The sequence below is a fragment of the Salmo salar genome, chromosome ssa17 (assembly GCF_905237065.1).
Source record: "Salmo salar chromosome ssa17, Ssal_v3.1, whole genome shotgun sequence".
NCBI lineage: Eukaryota > Metazoa > Chordata > Actinopteri > Salmoniformes > Salmonidae > Salmo > Salmo salar.
The window spans coordinates 63,893,776-63,913,303 of NC_059458.1; the positions used below are offsets into that span (position 1 = coordinate 63,893,776).

The 19,528-nt window shown below is 42.3% G+C and overlaps 1 protein-coding gene across 2 annotated transcripts in view; it reads right to left on the reverse strand.

Moving 5' to 3' along the window:
- Positions 1–19,528, reverse strand: part of LOC106576356 (fatty acyl-CoA reductase 1) — a 115,262-nt gene that overhangs the window by 2,863 nt on the left and 92,871 nt on the right. For both annotated transcript variants that reach the window (XM_045699967.1, XM_045699966.1), the window contains exons 3-8: positions 17,712–17,887; positions 11,896–12,075; positions 8,400–8,577; positions 2,598–2,642; positions 2,349–2,467; positions 2,002–2,069 (exon numbers count right to left, since the gene is read on the reverse strand). In XM_045699967.1, the coding sequence (XP_045555923.1) occupies positions 2,002–2,069; positions 2,349–2,467; positions 2,598–2,642; positions 8,400–8,577; positions 11,896–12,075; positions 17,712–17,887 (766 nt within the window). The remainder of the gene's footprint in view (positions 1–2,001; positions 2,070–2,348; positions 2,468–2,597; positions 2,643–8,399; positions 8,578–11,895; positions 12,076–17,711; positions 17,888–19,528) is intronic.

A 19,528-nucleotide genomic window follows, 5' to 3' on the forward strand; every position in this document is an offset into this window, starting at 1 on the left:
AACAAACAAAGTAGATTAGAAATGTAATTAGTTAAAAATGTTTGGTAAGGAAAACAAAAGTCGTAGCCAGGATTTGAACTGGCAACCTTTTGGGTCATGTTGAACCACCTCCAACCTACCTCCCTGAAAACATTTATTTTGACTCTCATCTGTAAACTCCACCCACTGACATGTTAGTCTAAGCTCTGCCCACTGAGTTTTCATCCAACCAATCACATTTGTTCTGCCCTAGAAAGTGGAGCTTCCCTCAGAACAAGATTGAGGCCGGGGATCAATTCATGGTGATGTTAAATGGTACATTGTCGGGTGTCTAGTGCGCTGTTCTATAACAAGCCTTGGATTGAATCGCAGCCTGAATGAGAAACTCCTGAGCACTATTCCAGGGCTCCTTCATCGGTTCCTTGGGAGATTCTCTATTGCACAAAATTCTGTCCTCTCCTCAGTGTCAAGTGGTCACGGAGAGTGTCAATTCGTTAGTAAGCTATCAGAGAAGTGTGCTTCTTCACGGATGCTAGCGCCGAAGTGTTTTAAAATGTTCCACACCCCCTTTGAATCAGCTGTTGTTTTCTTGAAGGAGAAAACCAGGCACACATTTAAAACGATACTCAACTTATCCTTTTATCTATAGAATGTATTGCAGAAGTAGCTATATTCGTTTTTATCAATTTGTATTTTGTGATTCCTCCTCTGTAAACGTCATTTGTCTGACGAGCGAGTGAATGACCGTCTCATTTCTTGCAAGAGCGTTTCCCTCCACGTTTCCTCTCCTTACCGCCGCTCCTCAATTATATTGACCTTTTTCAAAACGGGGTGAGAAGAGGACAGTGGAGAAAAGGCGACAAAAACCAATTAAGGTACCAGAACCTCCAACTTCCCTAAGCAGCCCCATGGGCCCCCTAGACCCAGTTTGATTAGCTTGATTCTTAGCTCTTATGTGGTCCGGTAGATTAGTGCCCGCTATCCCAGATTTATAACAGCGAGGCAGAGTGACGAGCCTTAATCCCGCTGCCAGCCATCTGATGTCAATTTCCCAGAGTGAAAGGAGCAGATTCACTAATCTGAGAGCGTAGGGACCCTGGCTGTCGCCCGCTAATCTGAGCCTGACTGATACCCGGCCCGCATGCATCCTTTTCATCTCAGTGGTCCACTGGGATGTACTGTAGATGATGGGCCGGGAGTTGAGCTGCCACAACAACAAAAATGCTGGTGGGGTGATGATTTCATGATGACACTTTGCCTCTATTTGTTATTGTTTGGGCAACTGTGCTTTACTGCTGATGGGAGTTGTCATTTGGGCAGATCCACAGTGGTGAGGTCAAACAGATGGACACAGTGTGGGGGTTCAGATGTAATGTTCTACTAGCTGCCAGAAGGTGGCAGTAGACCCTCGCCACTGTCAAATCCCTGGGCATCTAATTATGACACAGATCATTTATCCACCTGCATCTCACTGCTACACCATTCAAATGGATTTAGGAGAACCAGGACTGACAGGCAACCCACAGTTTCATATCCCCTGTGGGAATGTATGACGCATAGTTTCATAGTCACAACACCATCAACCAAATGGATCACTAGTCACTTTAATAATGTTTACATATCTTGCATTACTCATCTCATATGTATATACTGTATTTTATACCATCTATTGCATCTTGCCTATGCCACTCTATTGCTCATCCATATATTTATATGTCTATATTCTTATTCCATTCCTTTACTTAGATTTGTGTGTTTTAGGTAGTTGTTGTGGAATTGTTAGATTACATGTTAGATATTGCAGCACTGTCGGAACTAGAAGCACAAGCAATTCGCTACACTCGCAATAACATCTGTTAACCATGTGTATGTGACTAATAAAATTTGATTTGATCAAGATTTCAACTACTGAAGTACATTGATTTATGACGACGGAAGCCACAGTGGTTAATGAGCAAGCACTAATGATGTCACTGTAACAGGCATACAGACAGACACACATACAGACAGACAGACACCTACCGATCTCTCCCCAGTGGAAAGGGTTGATTCCGCCCGTTGTGCAGTTGTAAACCAGCGCTGCTTTGGGTCTGCAAGGGAGCAGAGAGATGAGGTCAGAGGGATCAACGGGGAGGGTCCATTAGGACACATCTATAAAATGACACCACAAACACAAAATCACATCAGTTGAAAACACCGGGCTTCCTCATCAGTCAATGGTGTAGAGCTGGGGAGATGTGTTCGAACAAACTGGGCTAAGGTTGGTTTACAGGAGGTCTTTCTGCAGGTCAATATGGGGGTGTCTGTTTGTGTGGGTTAAACCATACAGTCATTGGTCAAACCATATTCCACCTGGGGGGAAAGTTAACCTGTGCACTGCCGTGTACCAGCCAGCGGCCAGGGTCAGGTTGATGACCACGTCCACGGGGATGAGGTCCGCCACCGCATCATTGTTGGCTCTCATGGTGCGCAGGATGCCCTTCCCCGCCTGATCAGACAGGACACAGGGTTACCACCACATCTCATCATCACCTGATCATCATTTAAACTAGTGGCATCAAAATGAGCAAACTTACTATATGAAAAATACAACGCAATAAGTATATGCTGGTACTTACAGCGATGAAGACTCCGCTTGGTCCATTGAAGTTGTCGATCCAGCCCTGAGACAGAAGAATAGGGAGGGAATAAGTGAGTGTAATGAGAGATTAGGGGCTCTATTCAATCCGTACGGAACATTTTAATCCGTTATTTCAATTTAAAGGCAATGCTCAATCGGAAATTACCTAAAAATGTATATCTCGCAATCTGGAACGCTTCAGCGACGCAGACTGAATAGAGACGTAGCCTAAGTACCCCCCTTTAAGCTGGAATCATTAGTTGCTACATCTATTTTTGGACTTATAAATTAATGATATATACCTATTGATTGTTGAAGAATATAACTTATAAATGCCTCATTAGCTTAGTTCAACAGTCGTACCCCATCAGAACCCAAAATACAAGCTTGTTTTACTTTAATGTTTGTAAATATAAACAAACACTATACAGCCTAAAAACATGGTTAAAACTATACATTTTATATCATGGATGGTCAGTCCTTGCATCCATAGCTCTGTCTATGAATTTGAGAGTGGTTACCTTTCTCCAGGCCCATTTTTTTTATTTAACCAGGCAAGTCAGTTAAGAACAAATTCTTATTTACAATGACGGCCTAAGAACAGTGGGTTAACTGCCTTGTTCAGGGGCAGAACGACAGATTTTTACCTTGTCAGCTCACGGATTCCATTTACCTTGTCAGCTGAGGGATTCGTTGGGCCAACAACTTTTCGGTTACTGGCCCAACGCTCTAACCACTAGGCTACCTGCCTCAGCTTTTTACCAAAACACAGGCGGGGTTTCAGCTTTGTTAATGTTTCAATTAGGAATTCTAGCTTCAAGCACAGCAATAACATTGCTGCAACATCATCAAGTTACAGATAGCCTCCTAACAGCAACATCAATTAGATTGTTGTGTATCTGCTGAGTTAGCATTCCAGTGGTGTGCTAGGCTAGCCTCTATGGGCTAGGTGGGACGCTTGCGTCCCACCTACGTAACAGCCACTGGCAGCCTGTGGCGCGATTTTCAAAACCTTAAAAATCCTATTACTTCAATTTCTCAAACATATGACTATTTTACAGCTATTTAAAGACAAGACTCTCGTTAATCTAACCACACTGTCCGATTTCAAAAAGGCTTTACAACGAAAGCAAAACATTAGATTATGTCAGCAGAGTACCAAGCCAGAAATAATCAGACACCCATTTTTCAAGCCAGCATATAATGTCACCAAAACCCAGAAGACAGCTAAATGCAGCACTCACCTTTGATGATCTTCATCAGATGACAACCCTAGGACATTATGTTATACAATACATGCATGTTTTGTTCAATCAAGTTCATATTTATATCAAAAACCAGCTTTTTACATTAGCATGTGACGTTCAGAACTAGCATACCCCCGCAAACTTCCGGGGAATTCGCTAACATTTTACTAAATTACTCACGATAAACGTTCACAAAAAGCATAACAATTATTTTAAGAATTATAGATACAGAACTCCTCTATGCACTCGATATGTCCGATTTTAAAATAGCTTTTTGGTGAAAGCACATTTTGCAATATTCTAAGTACATAGCCCAGGCATCACGGGCTCGCTATTTAGACACCCGGCAAGTTTAGCACTCACCATAATCATATTTACTATTACAAAAGTTTGATTACCTTTTGTTGTCTTCGTCAGAATGCACACCCAGGACTGCTACTTCAATAACAAATGTTGGTTTGGTCCAAAATAATCCATCGTTATATCCGAATAGCAGCGTTTTGTTCGTGCGTTCCAGACACTATCCGAAATAGTAAAGAAGTGTCGCGCGCATGGCGCAATTCGTGACAATAAAATTCTAAATATTCCATTACCGTACTTCGAAGCATGTCAACCGCTGTTTAAAATCAATTTTTACGCCATTTTTCTCGTAGAAAAGCGATAATATTCCGACAGGGAATCTCCTTTTCGGCAAACAGAGGAAAAAATCCCAAAGGCGGGGGCGGTCGGGTCACGCGCATAAGCTCAGTGTCCCTTGATCGGCTACTTGAGAAAGGCGATAATGTGTTTCAGCCTGGGGCTGGAATGACGACATTCTGTTTTTTCCCGGGCTCTGAGCGCCTATGGACGACGTGGGAAGTGTCACGTTAGAGCAGAGATCCTTAGTAAATGATAGAGATGGAAAAGAAGTTCAAGAAATGGTCAGACAGGCCACTTCCTGTAAAGGAATCTCTCAGGTTTTGACCTGCCATTTGAGTTCTGTTATACTCACAGACACCATTCAAACAGTTTTAGAAAATTTAGGGTGTTTTCTATCCATATGTAATAAGTATATGCATATTCTAGTTACTGGGTAGGAGTGGTAACCAGATTAAATCGGGTATGTTTTTTATCCAGCCGTGTCAATACTGCCCCCTAGCCCTAACAGGCTAGCTAGCTAGCTACAGTGGGGGAAAAACGTATTTGATCCTCTGCTGATTTTGTACGTTTGCCCACTTACAAAGAAATGATCAGTCTAGAATTTTAATGGTAGGTTTATTTGAACAGTGAGAGACAGAATAACAACAAATAAATCCAGAAAAACACATGTCAAAAATGTTATAAAATGATTTGCATTTTAATGAGGAAAATAAGTATTTGACCCCTCTGCAAAACATGACTTAGTACTTGGTGGCAAAACCCTTGTTCGCAATCACAGAGGTCAGACGTTTCTTGTAGTTGGCCACCAGGTTTGCACACATCTCAGGAGGGATTTTGTCCCACTCCTCTTTGCAGATCTTCTCCAAGTCATTAAGGTTTTCGAGGCTGACGTTTAGCAACTCGAACCTTCAGCTCCCTCCACAGATTTTCTATGGGATTAAGGTCTGGAGACTGGCTAGGCCACTCCAGGACCTTAATGTGCTTCTTCTTGAGCCACTCCTTTCTTGCCTTGGCCGTGTGTTTTGGGTCATTGTCATGCTGGAATACCCATCCACGACCCATTTTCAATGCCCTGGCTGAGGGAAGGATGTTCTCACCCAAGATTTGACGGTATATGGCCCCGTCCATCGTCCCTTTGATGCGGTGAAGTTGACCTGTCCCCTTAGCAGAAAAACACCCCCAAAACATAATGTTACCACCTCCATGTTTGACAGTGGAGATGGTGTTCTTGGGGTCATAGGCAGCATTCCTCCTCCTCCAAACACGGCGAGTTGAGTTGATGCCAAAGAGCTCCATTTTGGTCTCATCTGACCACAACACTTTCACCAGTTGTCCTCTAATTCATTCAGATGTTTATTGGCAAACTTCAGACGGGCATGTATATGTATTCTTGAGCAGGGGGACCTTGCGTGCGCTGCAGGATTTCAGTCCTTCACGGCGTAGTGTGTTACCAATTGTTTTCTTGGTGACTATGGTCCCAGCTGCCTTGAGATCATTGACAAGATCCTCCCGTGTAGTTCTGGGCTGATTCCTCACCGTTCTCATGATCATTGCAACTCCACGAGGTGAGATCTTGCTTGGAGCCACAGGCCAAGAGAGATTGACAGTTATTTTGTGTTTCTTCCATTTGCGAATAATCGCACCAAATGTTGTCACCTTCTCACCAAGCTGCTTGGCAATGGTCTTGTAGCCCATTCCAGCCTTGTGTAGGTCTACAATCTTGTCCCTGACATCCTTGGAGAGCTCTTTGGTCTTCGCCATGGTGGAGAGTTTGGAATCTGATTGATTGTTTGCTTCTGTGGACAGGTGTCTTTTTTACAGGTAACAAGCTGCGGTTAGGAGCCCTCCCTTTAAGAGTGTGCTCCTAATCTCAGCTCGTTACCTATATAAAAGACACCTGGGAGCCAGAAATCTTTCTGATTCAGAGGGGGTCAAATACTTATTTCCCTGATTAAAATGCAAATCAATTTATAACATTTTTGACATGAGTTTTTCTGGATTTTTTTGTTGTTATTCTGTCTCTCACTGTTCAAATAAACCTACCATTAAAATTATATACTGATCCTTTCTTTATCAGTGGGCAAACGTACAAAATCAGCAGGGGATCAAATACTTTTTTCCCCCACTGTACCTATGGAGAGTGAGACTTAGATAGGGAGAGTAACAGTGTCCACATCAATTAGCCCTCCGGTAATACATTGGTAATAGACTGGGCTTATTTGTGTGGTGTGTCTGTGGCTTGTCCCTACAGGGTAAGGCTACATGGTCTGGTGCAGACAGACAGACAGACAGTCAGACAAATAAAAGTCCTTATCACATCGTCTCAGAGACAATTTCTGCAGGTATACATCTTTGACAGGGATTGCCTTGACATTTTAACGGAGTTCTGAGGACATGGAGATTGAAGTTCATCACCCCCCCCCCACACACACTGTCTCGAGCTGCCCGCGCTCCCCCTGTCTCGAGCTGCCCGCGCAATAAACTGGTAAAGCGTGATCTTTTGGCTGTTTTGCCGCCAGGCCTGGATCCTGCACTGTTGAAACGTTACAGCCCCAGAAAACTAAATGCAGCCCTGGGGCTATATAGTCGTTTTCTGTGAATATACTTAGTGCTGTTTAAAAGTGTATTATACTCTATTGAAAACTCTGAAAGTGTGCATCTTTTCATCTTCAAGATCTTTGGTCTCTTTCTGTGTGAATTCATGGAGCCTCAGACATTCAAATAATATTCCTGTAGGAAAATAAAGTAAGCATGTCACTTGAATTTGCGGGAAAGAACTTTGACGAATATTATAATCACGAAAATGATGAAATGTTGAAACCACCCTCCCATTGCTCCTCCAAAATGTTAAGCAGCAATAAAGTCTGCATTTATTTTTTAAACGCTTTAATATGTCCATCTGCCGCTATGCTAAGTGAGATTAAAATGCTTAACGCTGTGGAATCCTTACGCTAAGATGTTAGCCTACACTACAGCAGCCGGACAGATTAGAAAATAAAAAGCAGCTTACTCATGAAAGTACCATCACACTGCACATCCAGAAGAGGACTGCCCCCCCCCCTCGGAAGCTGGTTCCTAGCTAGCTTTCTTCCTAGGTTCCTGCCTTTCTAGGGGCAACTGCTGATGTCAAAAGGTCTTTATAAAATACATTATATTGATTGATTGATTGATTGATTGATTGATTGATTGATTGATTGATTGATTGATTGATTACTGCACCCACTGAACGTTCAGAGTGGCCTTTCCATGAACCTACAGTTGCTTTTCAGTGACCTTCAATATAGTAGGAGACACTCAGAGGCTCTCCGGTTTCAGCCCTGGCAGTAGTTTCCCCATCGCCCCTTCCTTGCCCCCCTCACATCGCCTACCCAGCTGTTGGGGTCAGGGACGCTCCTCTTCGAGTCCTGGAATCCAGCCCAGCCAGACTTTCTGAACCATTAGAACCATTAGACCTGTCCTGGTCCAACCCTAATACAAACTTTACTCAGCACTACACACCCAATCCCCCTTTAAGTCTGACTGTACACAGGGGAGATATATTGACCAGTGTACTGTTACAGCGATCGATCGCTAATTCCCATCCATTTGGCACCACAGCAGGACATGATGGTGTGAGAATTGACAGGAGTCTGACTGAGCCCTTTAACCGTCACAGTGAAAGTGCTACATAGATTTTTATAAATTGTGATACATTTCCCAACAGGCTGAGCCAATCCCACTTCTTCTGATACACTTATCTTGCTGACCAGTCAATACACTGTTTAAAGTCCACAGACTACATACAGAATGTGATCCATGTATCTATTGATCATCTATTGCTGCCAGCTATCCAGTGCCAGGGTCCAGTAGAGTAACCCAGTCCCACAGAATGATGTATGTATATGATACTGTATCTCTATGGTAACGGTACTCACAGGGAAAGGCTCCTGCCAGCTGGCTCCCACTATGGAGGGTCTGATGATGCCGATGCTGAGCTTGCTGCTCTCTTTCTGGACCACACACTCTGCCAGGGCTTTGGTGTAGGTGTAGGTGTTGGGGCGGTCCCCGATGAGGCGCGGCGTGATGTCACGGACGATGCTGTCCTCCATCCACCTGCAGCCACAGACACAAGAGAACACTCACAATGAGACTCACATCACAATGGTACAGGACACATGCCAGGATTGAAGTAAAGTTGGCATTTTGTGTAGATAGATGAAACGTCATTCACTCTTATAGCTGTCTGTGATGGTATTTATAATCAATCATTAGTTGGAAATGGCACAAAGTGGTGTGGACTTGACAGCACACTTGGTTCGGTTCAATTCCATTTCAATCAGTTCATTCAGGAGATGAATTGAAATTCAATGAATATACTGTCATTAATCTAACTAGGGGCCAAACTAAGATTCTATCAGATCTGCGCTAGACGACACCAGCAGAGAGGTTGTTTAGAGGTTTAGAGGCCTAGAGATTGTTTAGAGGTTTAGAGTCATAGAGGTTGTTTAGAGGTTTAGAGGCCTAGAGATTGTTTAGAGGTTTAGAGGCCTAGAGGTTGTTTAGAGGTTTAGAGGCCTAGAGATTGTTTAGAGGTTTAGAGTCATAGAGGTTGTTTAGAGGTTTAGAGGCCTAGAGATTGTTTAGAGGTTTAGAGGCCTAGAGGTTGTTTAGAGGTTTAGAGGCCTAGAGGTTGTTTAGAGGTTTAGAGGTATAGAGGTGGTTTAGAGTTTTAGAGGCCTAGAGATTGTTTAGAGGTTTAGAGTCATAGAGATTGTTTAGAGGTTTAGAGGTATAGAGTTTGTTTAGAGGCATAGAAGTTGTTTAGAGGTTTAGAGTCATAGAGAGGTTGTTTAGAGGTTTAGAGTCATAGAGATTGTTTAGAGGTTTAGAGGCCTAGAGGTTGTTTAGAGGTTTAGAGGCATAGAGATTGTTTAGAGGTTTAGAGGCCTAGAGATTGTTTAGATGTTTAGAGGTATAGAGGTTGTTTAGAGGTTTAGAGGTATAGAGGTTGTTTAGAGGTTTAGAGGCATAGAGATTGTTTAGAGGTTTAGAGACCTAGAGGTTGTTTAGAGGTTTAGAGGTATAGAAGTTGTTTAGAGGTTTAGAGGTATAGAGGTTGTTTAGAGATTTAGAGGCATAGAGGTTGTTTAGAGGTTTAGAGGCATAGAGATTGTTTAGAGGTTTAGAGACCTAGAGGTTGTTTAGAGGTTTAGAGGTATAGAGGTTGTTTAGAGGTTTAGAGGTATAGAGGTTGTTTAGAGATTTAGAGGCATAGAGATTGTTTAGAGGTTTAGAGACCTAGAGGTTGTTTAGAGGTTTAGAGACTTAGAGGTATAGAGGTTGTTTAGAGGTTTAGAGTCATAGAGGTTGTTTAGAGGTTTAGAGGCCTAGAGATTGTTTAGAGGTTTAGAGGCCTAGAGATTGTTTAGAGGTTTAGAGGCCTAGAGCTTGTTTAGAGGTTTAGAGGCCTAGAGATTGTTTAGAGGTTTAGAGGCCTAGAGGTTGTTTAGAGGTTTAGAGGCCTAGAGGTTGTTTAGAGGTTTAGAGGTATAGAGGTGGTTTAGAGGTTTAGAGGCCTAGAGGTTGTTTAGAGGTTTAGAGTCATAGAGATTGTTTAGAGGTTTAGAGGTATAGAGTTTGTTTAGAGGCATAGAAGTTGTTTAGAGGTTTAGAGTCATAGAGAGGTTGTTTAGAGGTTTAGAGGCCTAGAGATTGTTTAGAGGTTTAGAGTCATAGAGTTGTTTAGAGGTTTAGAGGCCTAGAGATTGTTTAGAGGTTTAGAGTCATAGAGGTTGTTTAGAGGTTTAGAAGTTGTTTAGAGGTTTAGAGTCATAGAGAGGTTGTTTAGAGGTTTAGAGGCCTAGAGATTGTTTAGAGGTTTAGAGTCATAGAGTTGTTTAGAGGTTTAGAGGCCTAGAGATTGTTTAGAGGTTTAGAGTCATAGAGGTTGTTTAGAGGTTTAGAGACCTAGAGGTTGTTTAGATGTTTAGAGGTATAGAGGTTGTTTAGAGGTTTAGAGGTATAGAGGTTGTTTAGAGATTTAGAGGCATAGAGATTGTTTAGAGGTTTAGAGACCTAGAGGTTGTTTAGAGGTTTAGAGGTATAGAGCTTGTTTAGAGATTTAGAGGCATAGAGATTGTTTAGAGGTTTAGAGACCTAGAGGTTGTTTAGAGGTTTAGAGGTATAGAGGTTGTTTAGAGATTTAGAGGCATAGAGGTTGTTTAGAGGTTTAGAGGCCTAGAGGTTGTTTAGAGGTTTAGAGACTTAGAGGTATAGAGGTTGTTTAGAGGTTTAGAGTCATAGAGGTTGTTTAGAGGTTTAGAGGCCTAGAGATTGTTTAGAGGTTTAGAGGCCTAGAGGTTGTTTAGAGGTTTAGAGGCCTAGAGGTTGTTTAGAGGTTTAGAGTCATAGAGATTGTTTAGAGGTTTAGAGGCCTAGATGGGTTTAGAGGTTTAGAGGCCTAGAGGTTGTTTAGAGGTTTAGAGTCATAGAGGTTGTTTAGAGGTTTAGAGGCCTAGATGGGTTTAGAGGTTTAGAGGCCTAGAGGTTGTTTAGAGGTTTAGAGTCATAGAGATTGTTTAGAGGTTTAGAGGCCTAGAGGTTGTTTAGAGGTTTAGAGTCATAGAGATTGTTTAGAGGTTTAGAGTCATAGAGGTTGTTTAGAGGTTTAGAGGCCTAGAGGTTGTTTAGAGGTTTAGAGGTATAGAGGTTGTTTAGAGGTTTAGAGGTATAGAGGTTGTTTAGAGGTTTAAAGGCATAGAGGTTGTTTAGAGGTTTAGAGACATAGAGGTTGTTTAGAGATTTAGAGGCCTAGAGTTTGTTTAGAGGTTTAGAGGTTGTTTAGAGGTTTAGAGGCATAGAGGTTGTTTAGAGGTTTAGAGGACTATAGGTTGTTTAGAGGTTTAGAGGCCTAGAGATTGTTTAGAGGTTTAGAGGCCTAGAGGTTGTTTAGAGGTTTAGAGTCATAGAGATTGTTTAGAGGCCTAGAGGTTGTTTAGAGGTTTAGAGTCATAGAGCTGGTTTAGAGGATTAGAGGCCTAGAGGTTGTTTTGGCGGTGTTGGAGGTGGAACTGCATTAGAGCTGTCAAATCCACAAGTGGCTCCCGGCATTATACCTAAAGAGGACATTTTCTCGTTCTGAACTTCCAACGTGAGTGGAACGGGTGTTGCTTCGTGACAATAATCACAAGAGCAGCTGCTCACCGATGTGACAGGTACAACGTAGTTCCACCTCCGACCGCGCCAAAACATTAGCTATGCCAGTTAATGCTTGATCTGACTGAATCCAGGCCTAAGTGCCATTTATCTTCACTGAGCATATTTTCAATGCATGAAATTTGCAAATGAATTCACTTCCTGAATAGATGGAGTCGTAATAGCAGCAACCCCACCCCCAACTCGGATGCAGAAAGTAGACTTCACACTACTCACTCCAGGGAGTCGATGAGCTTCTTGGGTTCTACAGGCGGTGGGTAGATGATCTCGTCGATGTGTCTGCGGTTGCAGTTGGCGTAGGCTGTGGAGATGTGGATGAAGGCCTGGAGGTGGTGCATCTGCTGGGCCAGATTCAGGAGCTGCTGCGTGGCTATCACATTCAGCTGCAGGGCATGTCTGGGAAGAGTGGAGACACACACACACACACACACACACAGCAGGACTAGGTAAGAGATCACTGTGCATAAGTACACTAACAAGCATAAGCACACTATGCATTCCCGTAATATCATCACAAGGAGAGAAGTGAGACAGTGAGAGAGAGAGAGAGAGAGAGAGAGAGAGACAGACCCAGAGAGAGAGACAGACAGACAGTGACTGAAAGAGAACTAGATAGAGAGAAAGCGACAGAGAGAGAGACAGAGACAGAGAGAGAGACAGAGAGAGACAGACCAAGAGAGACAGAGAGAGACCGAGAGAGAAAGAGAGAAACAGAAAAAGAGAGAGAGGAGGGTGAGAGAGAGAGAAAGAGAGAGAGAGCACGTTGGAGGGTTAGCATTATAATCATCCTCCCTTACACCCTTTAATCCTCACACTTCATTCCAGCAATGTGCTTCCATTCCAGGAATAAACAGACAGAACTCTAGCTCACCTCTCAGCCAGTCTACAGAGAAAGATAGTGCTTCTCAGCCACAGTCAGGCAGTGTGGACGGTGTGTTGTGTGTGTGTGTGTGTGTGTGTATGTGAGCGCAGATGTCAGATGTGGTTTGGCAGCGGTTGTCCATTAACGGCAGAGCGGGGACGGCAGTCGTGACAGTCAGTGGAAGTGGCGTGTCACGGGGGATAAGAGTGGTAGTAGGCCGTACCACCGTTTGAGAACAATTATAGAGTACTATGCCAGTTTGAGAACTATTAAAGAGAACTATTCTAGAGCATTAGGCCAGTTTGAGAACTATTAAAGAGAACTATTCTAGACCACTAGGCCAGGTTGAGAACTATTATAGAGGACCAGGACAGTTTGAGAACTATTAAAGAGAACTATTCTAGAGCACTAGGCCAGTTTGAGAACTATTAAAGAGAACTATTCTAGACCACTAGGCCAGGTTGAGAACTATTATAGAGGACCAGGACAGTTTGAGAACTATTAAAGATAACTATTCTAGAGCACTAGGCCAGTTTGAAAACTATTATAGAGAACTATTCTAGAGCACTAGTAGAGTTTGAGAACTATTATAGAGGACTAGGCCAGTTTGAACATTTTTAAAGAGCACTAGACTTGTTTGAGAATTATTATAGAACACTAGGCTAGTTTGAGAACTTTTATAGAGCACTAGGGTAGTTTGAGAACTATTATAGAGCACTAGGGTAGTTTGTGAACTTTTCTAGAGCACTAGGCCAGTTTGATAACTGTTACAGAGCACGAGGCCAGTTTGATAACTATTACAGAGCACAAGGCCAGTGTGATAACTATTATAGAGCACTAGGCTAATTTGAGAAGTATTATAGAGCACTATGCTAATTTGAGAACTATTATAGAGCATTAGGCTAATTTGAGAACTATTACGGAGCACTAGGCCAGTTTGAGAGCTATTATAGAGCACTAGGTCGGCTTGAGAACTATTATAGAGCACTAGGCCAGTTTGAGATCTATTATAGAGCACTAGGCCAGTTTGAGAACTATTACAGAGCACTAGACCAGTTTGAGGACTATTACAGAGCACTAGGCCAGTTTGATAACTATTACAGAGCACTAGGCCAGTTTGATAACTATTACAGAGCACTAGGGTAGTTTGAGAACTCTTACAGAACACTAGGCTAGTTTGAGAACTTTTATAGAACACAAGGGTAGTTTGAGACCTATTATAGAGCACTAGGCCAGTTTGAGAACTTTTAAAGAACACTAGGCCAGATAGAGAACTATTATAGAGCACTAGGCTAGTTTGAGAACTTTTATAGAGCACTAGGCTAGTTTGAGAACTATTATAGAACACTAGGCTAGTTTGAGAATGATTATAGAACGCTAGGCCAGTTTGAGAACTTTTATAGAACACTAGGCTAGTTTGAGAACTTTTATAGAGCACTAGGCTAGTTTGAGAACTATTATAGAACACTAGGCTAGTTTGAGAATGATTATAGAACACTAGGCCAGTTTGAGAACTTTTATAGAACACTAGGCTTGTTTGAGAATTATTATAGAACACTAGGCTAGTTTGAGAACCTTTATAGAACAGTAGGCTAGTTTGAGAACTATTATAGAGCACTAGGCCAGTTTGAGAACTATTATAGAACACTAGGCTAGTTTGAGAACTATTATAGAACACTAGGCCAGATAGAGAACTATTATAGAGCACTAGGGTAGTTTGAGAACTATTATAGAACACAAGGGTAGTTTGAGACCTATTATAGAGCACTAGGCCAGTTTGAGAACTTTTAAAGAACACTAGGCCAGATAGAGAACTATTATAGAGCACTAGGCTAGTTTGAGAACTTTTATAGAGCACTAGGCTAGTTTGAGAACTATTATAGAACACTAGGCTAGTTTGAGAATGATTATAGAACACTAGGCCAGTTTGAGAACTTTTATAGAACACTAGGCTAGTTTGAGAACTTTTATAGAGCACTAGGCTAGTTTGAGAACTATTATAGAACACTAGGCTAGTTTGAGAATGATTATAGAACACTAGGCCAGTTTGAGAACTTTTATAGAACACTAGGCTTGTTTGAGAATTATTATAGAACACTAGGCTAGTTTGAGAACCTTTATAGAACAGTAGGCTAGTTTGAGAACTATTATAGAGCACTAGGCCAGTTTGAGAACTATTATAGAACACTAGGCTAGTTTGAGAACTATTATAGAACACTAGGCCAGATAGAGAACTATTATAGAGCACTAGGGTAGTTTGAGAACTATTATAGAACACTAGGCTAGTTTGAGAACTATTATAGAGCACTAGGCTAGTTTGAGAACTTTTATAGAGCACTAGGCTAGTTTGAGAACTATTATAGAACACTAGGCTAGTTTGAGAATGATTATAGAACACTAGGCCAGTTTGAGAACTTTTATAGAACACTAGGCTAGTTTGAGAACTTTTATAAAGCACTAGGCTAGTTTGAGAACTATTATAGAACACTAGGCTAGTTTGAGAATGATTATAGAACACTAGGCCAGTTTGAGAACTTTTATAGAACACTAGGCTTGTTTGAGAATTATTATAGAACACTAGGCTAGTTTGAGAACCTTTATAGAACAGTAGGCTAGTTTGAGAACTATTATAGAGCACTAGGCCAGTTTGAGAACTATTATAGAACACTAGGCTAGTTTGAGAACTATTATAGAACACTAGGCCAGATAGAGAACTATTATAGAGCACTAGGGTAGTTTGAGAACTATTATAGAACACTAGGCTAGTTTGAGAACTTTTATAGAGCACTAGGCTAGTTTGAGAACTATTATAGAACACTAGGCCAGTTTGAGAACTTTTATAGAACACTAGGCTAGTTTGAGAACTTTTATAGAGCACTAGGCTAGTTTGAGAACTATTATAGAACACTACGCTAGTTTGAGAATGATTATAGAACACTAGGCCAGTTTGAGAACTTTTATAGAACACTAGGCTTGTTTGAGAATTATTATAGAACACTAGGCTTGTTTGAGAACTTTTATAGAACACTAGGGTAGTTTGAGAACTTTTCTAGAGCACTAGGCCAGTTTGAGAACTATTATAGAGCACTAGGCCAGGTTGGGAACTATTATAGAGCACTAGGCCAGTTTGAGAACTATTATAAAACAGTAGGCTAGTTTGAGAACTTTTATAGAGCACTAGGCCAGTTTGATAACTATTATAGAACACTAGGCTAGTTTGATAACTTTTATAGAGCACTAGGGTAGTTTGAGATCTATTATAGAGCACTTGGCCAGTTTGAGAACTATTACAGAGCACTAGGCCAGTTGATAACTAGTACAGAGCACTAGGCCAGTTTGATAACTATTACAGAGCACTAGGCCAGTTTGAGAACTATTATAGAACACTAGGCTAGTTTGAGAACTTTTATAGAGCACTAGGGTAGTTTGAGAACTATTACAGAGCTCTAGGCCAGTTTGATAACTATTATAGAGCACTAGGCCAGTTTGAGATCTATTATAGAGCACTAGGCCAGTTTGATAACTATTACAGAGCTCTAGGCCAGTTTGGTAACTATTATAGAGCACTAGGCCAGTTTGAGATCTATTATAGAGCACTAGGCCAGTTTGAGAACTATTATAGAGCACTAGGGTAGTTTGAGAGAGAACACCACGGTGACTGTGGACTGCTGCTAACTGTGTGTTCCTCACTGTTCCAAGCGCCTGAGTCATTAATGAAGTCCGCTTTTGTATTTTCATTAGGGTGCAAGATATACTGTATCCTAGCAGCTATAGTGGCTATGGTGCTTATCACTGCTTCAGTGCTAGGCTTGACTAGCCTTGTACATTTGCACAGCACAGATGTTGTGTCTAGGGCGCTATCTGAAGAGCTGTAGTCTTGGTCCCAGTGATTAAACTGTTGTCTGATTATGCTCCAACACCCCCTGGCAACTTTGTTTCCCTGGAGACGGGGTATCAACATTGTGTGTCAGACGAGAGAACGTGAGAGAGAACAGGGGAGAGAGAGAAATACAGAGGAAGGGATGGAGAGGTAGGGGTGAAAAGAGAAAGACAAAGTGAAAGAGGGAAGAGAAGAGAGCTATGATGCTGTTCAGAGAACAATCTCACAGCTTTTCCCTAACTGAGCTGTCAGTCATGGCGAATGTCCCGCCTCCCCACACCTCCTTTCACCTCTCTGACTGCATCTCATCCCTTAAGGCTGTCCTGTCTGTCCTACTCAACGGGATCTGTTCCCAGCAGCCACACAGACACCCAGACAGGCGTATTTAACAGTATGATGAAGACTTGTGAGAATACACTGAGACAGATAGACAGCTCTTTAACGTTTTAATAATCCCTCTGAATAGCTCATTCCTGCTTCCTCACTGAGTAGGAGGGACATCTAAAGACATCTCTCTACCCCCTACAGCTTGCTACCTGCAGACTCCCTGGATACATCTCTCTCTCTATCTGTCTGTCTCTCTCTCACCACATGGAACATCGATCCACTGTCTACTACGTGAGATGATGAAACCACGTGGAATAGTGAAAACTTAAACTGTTTCAAAAACCTTAATATAAATTCAATGTTACTGTATTCTATACATTGCATTGGATTTTGATTTAATATGTTTAATGACTATTTATGTAAGTGTTTGCCTGTCAACCATTTTAGGTCAACAATGTTGCTTGACAGACGCTACACAGACGCTATATTATCGTGGAATCTCTGTTGCGTTTCTCAACATCCTCATCATACTCTAGATGTATCAGCTTTCCCATTGGTCAACACCAGAACACAAACAGTCCACACCATCAACCCATCATCACTTCCTGTAAGGAAGTCCCTGGACAATGGGCACTTCCTGGTACTAGGGACAATGACAAAGCAAAACCCTCCGACCCCATAAACCAGAACCGAGTAAAACATCAAAATAAAACATGTGGCCAAGATAAAGATGACCCTGGCCCCTATACGGGCTGAACTCCTCTCAACTAGAGACTGTCTACTGTGTTGACGTCATTTAATAGGATCTCTATGTTTTTGTACCTCTCTGTGTCAGACACAAGCTATGTCCATGCATTTATATAGAATCAAACGGATTTGATTTGTTGAGTTGATAAAGTAGTGAGTTAGCATGATAGCTAGGTGATAGAGGAAGAGATAGTGTGTAGGGGGTGTGGTCCTCACTTGAGGGGTTCGTCGAAGCGGATGGTGGCAGCACAGTGGAAGATGATGTTAACGCAGGAGGTCAGTCTCTCTACGTCCTCAGGACTGATGGCCAGGGCAGGCTGTGTCAACTCACTGCTGATAGGAACTATCTTCTGGTGGAAGTCTGGGTTGTCCTCCCTCACGCGGTCAAACAGCTGCAGGTAATGCACACATACAGTAGATGCATCAGATCATATCAACGCATGTCAAGCCATTGATTTAGCCAGGTCCATATGTAAAGGACACTATATGCATTAACGTCTGTAACGATTCTGTCCACATGGATATTTGGCTGTAGGCTAATCCTCTGCACAACTGCTATTATGTAAAGCCATGTCAGCTTTTACCTAACAATAGCACCATAGTAGTATTTTCAAGCCTCAGTATTAACAATATGGGTCATGTTGCCCGATGTAATTGATGAACTACTGTAGTATTTCAACGCAGATCGAGCGGGTGTCAATATTTGCATTTTCCCACAATGCTCTAGTAGCAGCGATGTCGCCCATGGGAGACCACAGGCTGCAGTACCAGAGCACTCTGTGTGTGTGTGTGTGTGTGTGTGTGTGTGTGTGTGTGTGTGTGTGTGTGTGTGTGTGTGTGTGTGTGTGTGTGTGTGTGTGTGTGTGTGTGTGTGTGTGTGTGACATGTTCCCTGTTGCGTGCAGGAAATGAAACACCACCTCATCACCAAGGAGGGAGATAATATCACTCCTTATCCTCCAAGCAGAAATCATTATAAACAAATTGTAGGTTCTAATCTTGAATACAGGGAACTGTGTTTTAGGACTGAATATAAGAACACATTAAACAGAAGGGAAGATAAAGTTTCTTATGACAGACGAGACATAAATGAAGTAGCTGGCCAGTGCGAACCTCAGATTTGGCTCTGGGTGTTGAGAATTAACGAAGACACAAAACACAGAAAATTGTACTGGACATTTCAGATTGCTAGTGATTAAGAATACATGTGTAGTTATGAAATTGGCTGTGTGTGTGTGTGTGTGTGTGTGTGTGTGTGTGTGTGTGTGTGTGTGTGTGTGTGTGTGTGTGTGTGTGTGTGTGTGTGTGTGTGTGTGTGTGTGTGTGTGTGTGTGTGTGTGTGTGTGTGTGTGGCAGCCCTGGTAAGCAGACCACTCTAAGTGAAGAGCAGGACAGATGTTGAGTAATGCCTCAAACAGCTGTTCATATCCATGTTCTCTCTCTCCATCTCCATCCCTCCCTACATCTATCTCTCTCTCCATCTCCATCCCTCCCTACATCTATCTCTCTCTATCTCCATCCCTCCCTACATCTATCTCTCTCTCCATCTCCATCCCTCCCTACATCTATCTCTGTCTATCTCCATCCCTCCCTACATCTATCTCTCTCTCTATCTCCATCCCTCCCTACATCTCTCTCTCTCTATCTCCATCCCTCCCTACATCTCTCTCTCCATCTCCATCCCTCCCTACATCTCTCTCTCTCTATCTCCATCCCTCCCTACATCTATCTCTCTCTCTATCTCCATCCCTCCCTACATCTATCTCTCTCTCTATCTCCATCCCTCCCTACATCTATCTCTCTCTCTATCTCCATCCCTCCCTACATCTATCTCTCTCTCTATCTCCATCCCTCCCTACATCTATCTCTCTCTCTATCTCCATCCCTCCCTACATCTATCTCTCTTTCTACATCCGTCTCTTTTCTGGCTCTCTAGTGAGTCCATGTTGACTGCACTTTTACTCACATCGTGACAAACTCTGATAAACTCTGTTGACCCCATTCACCCTGGTGGAAACAGTCCCTGAGTTCACA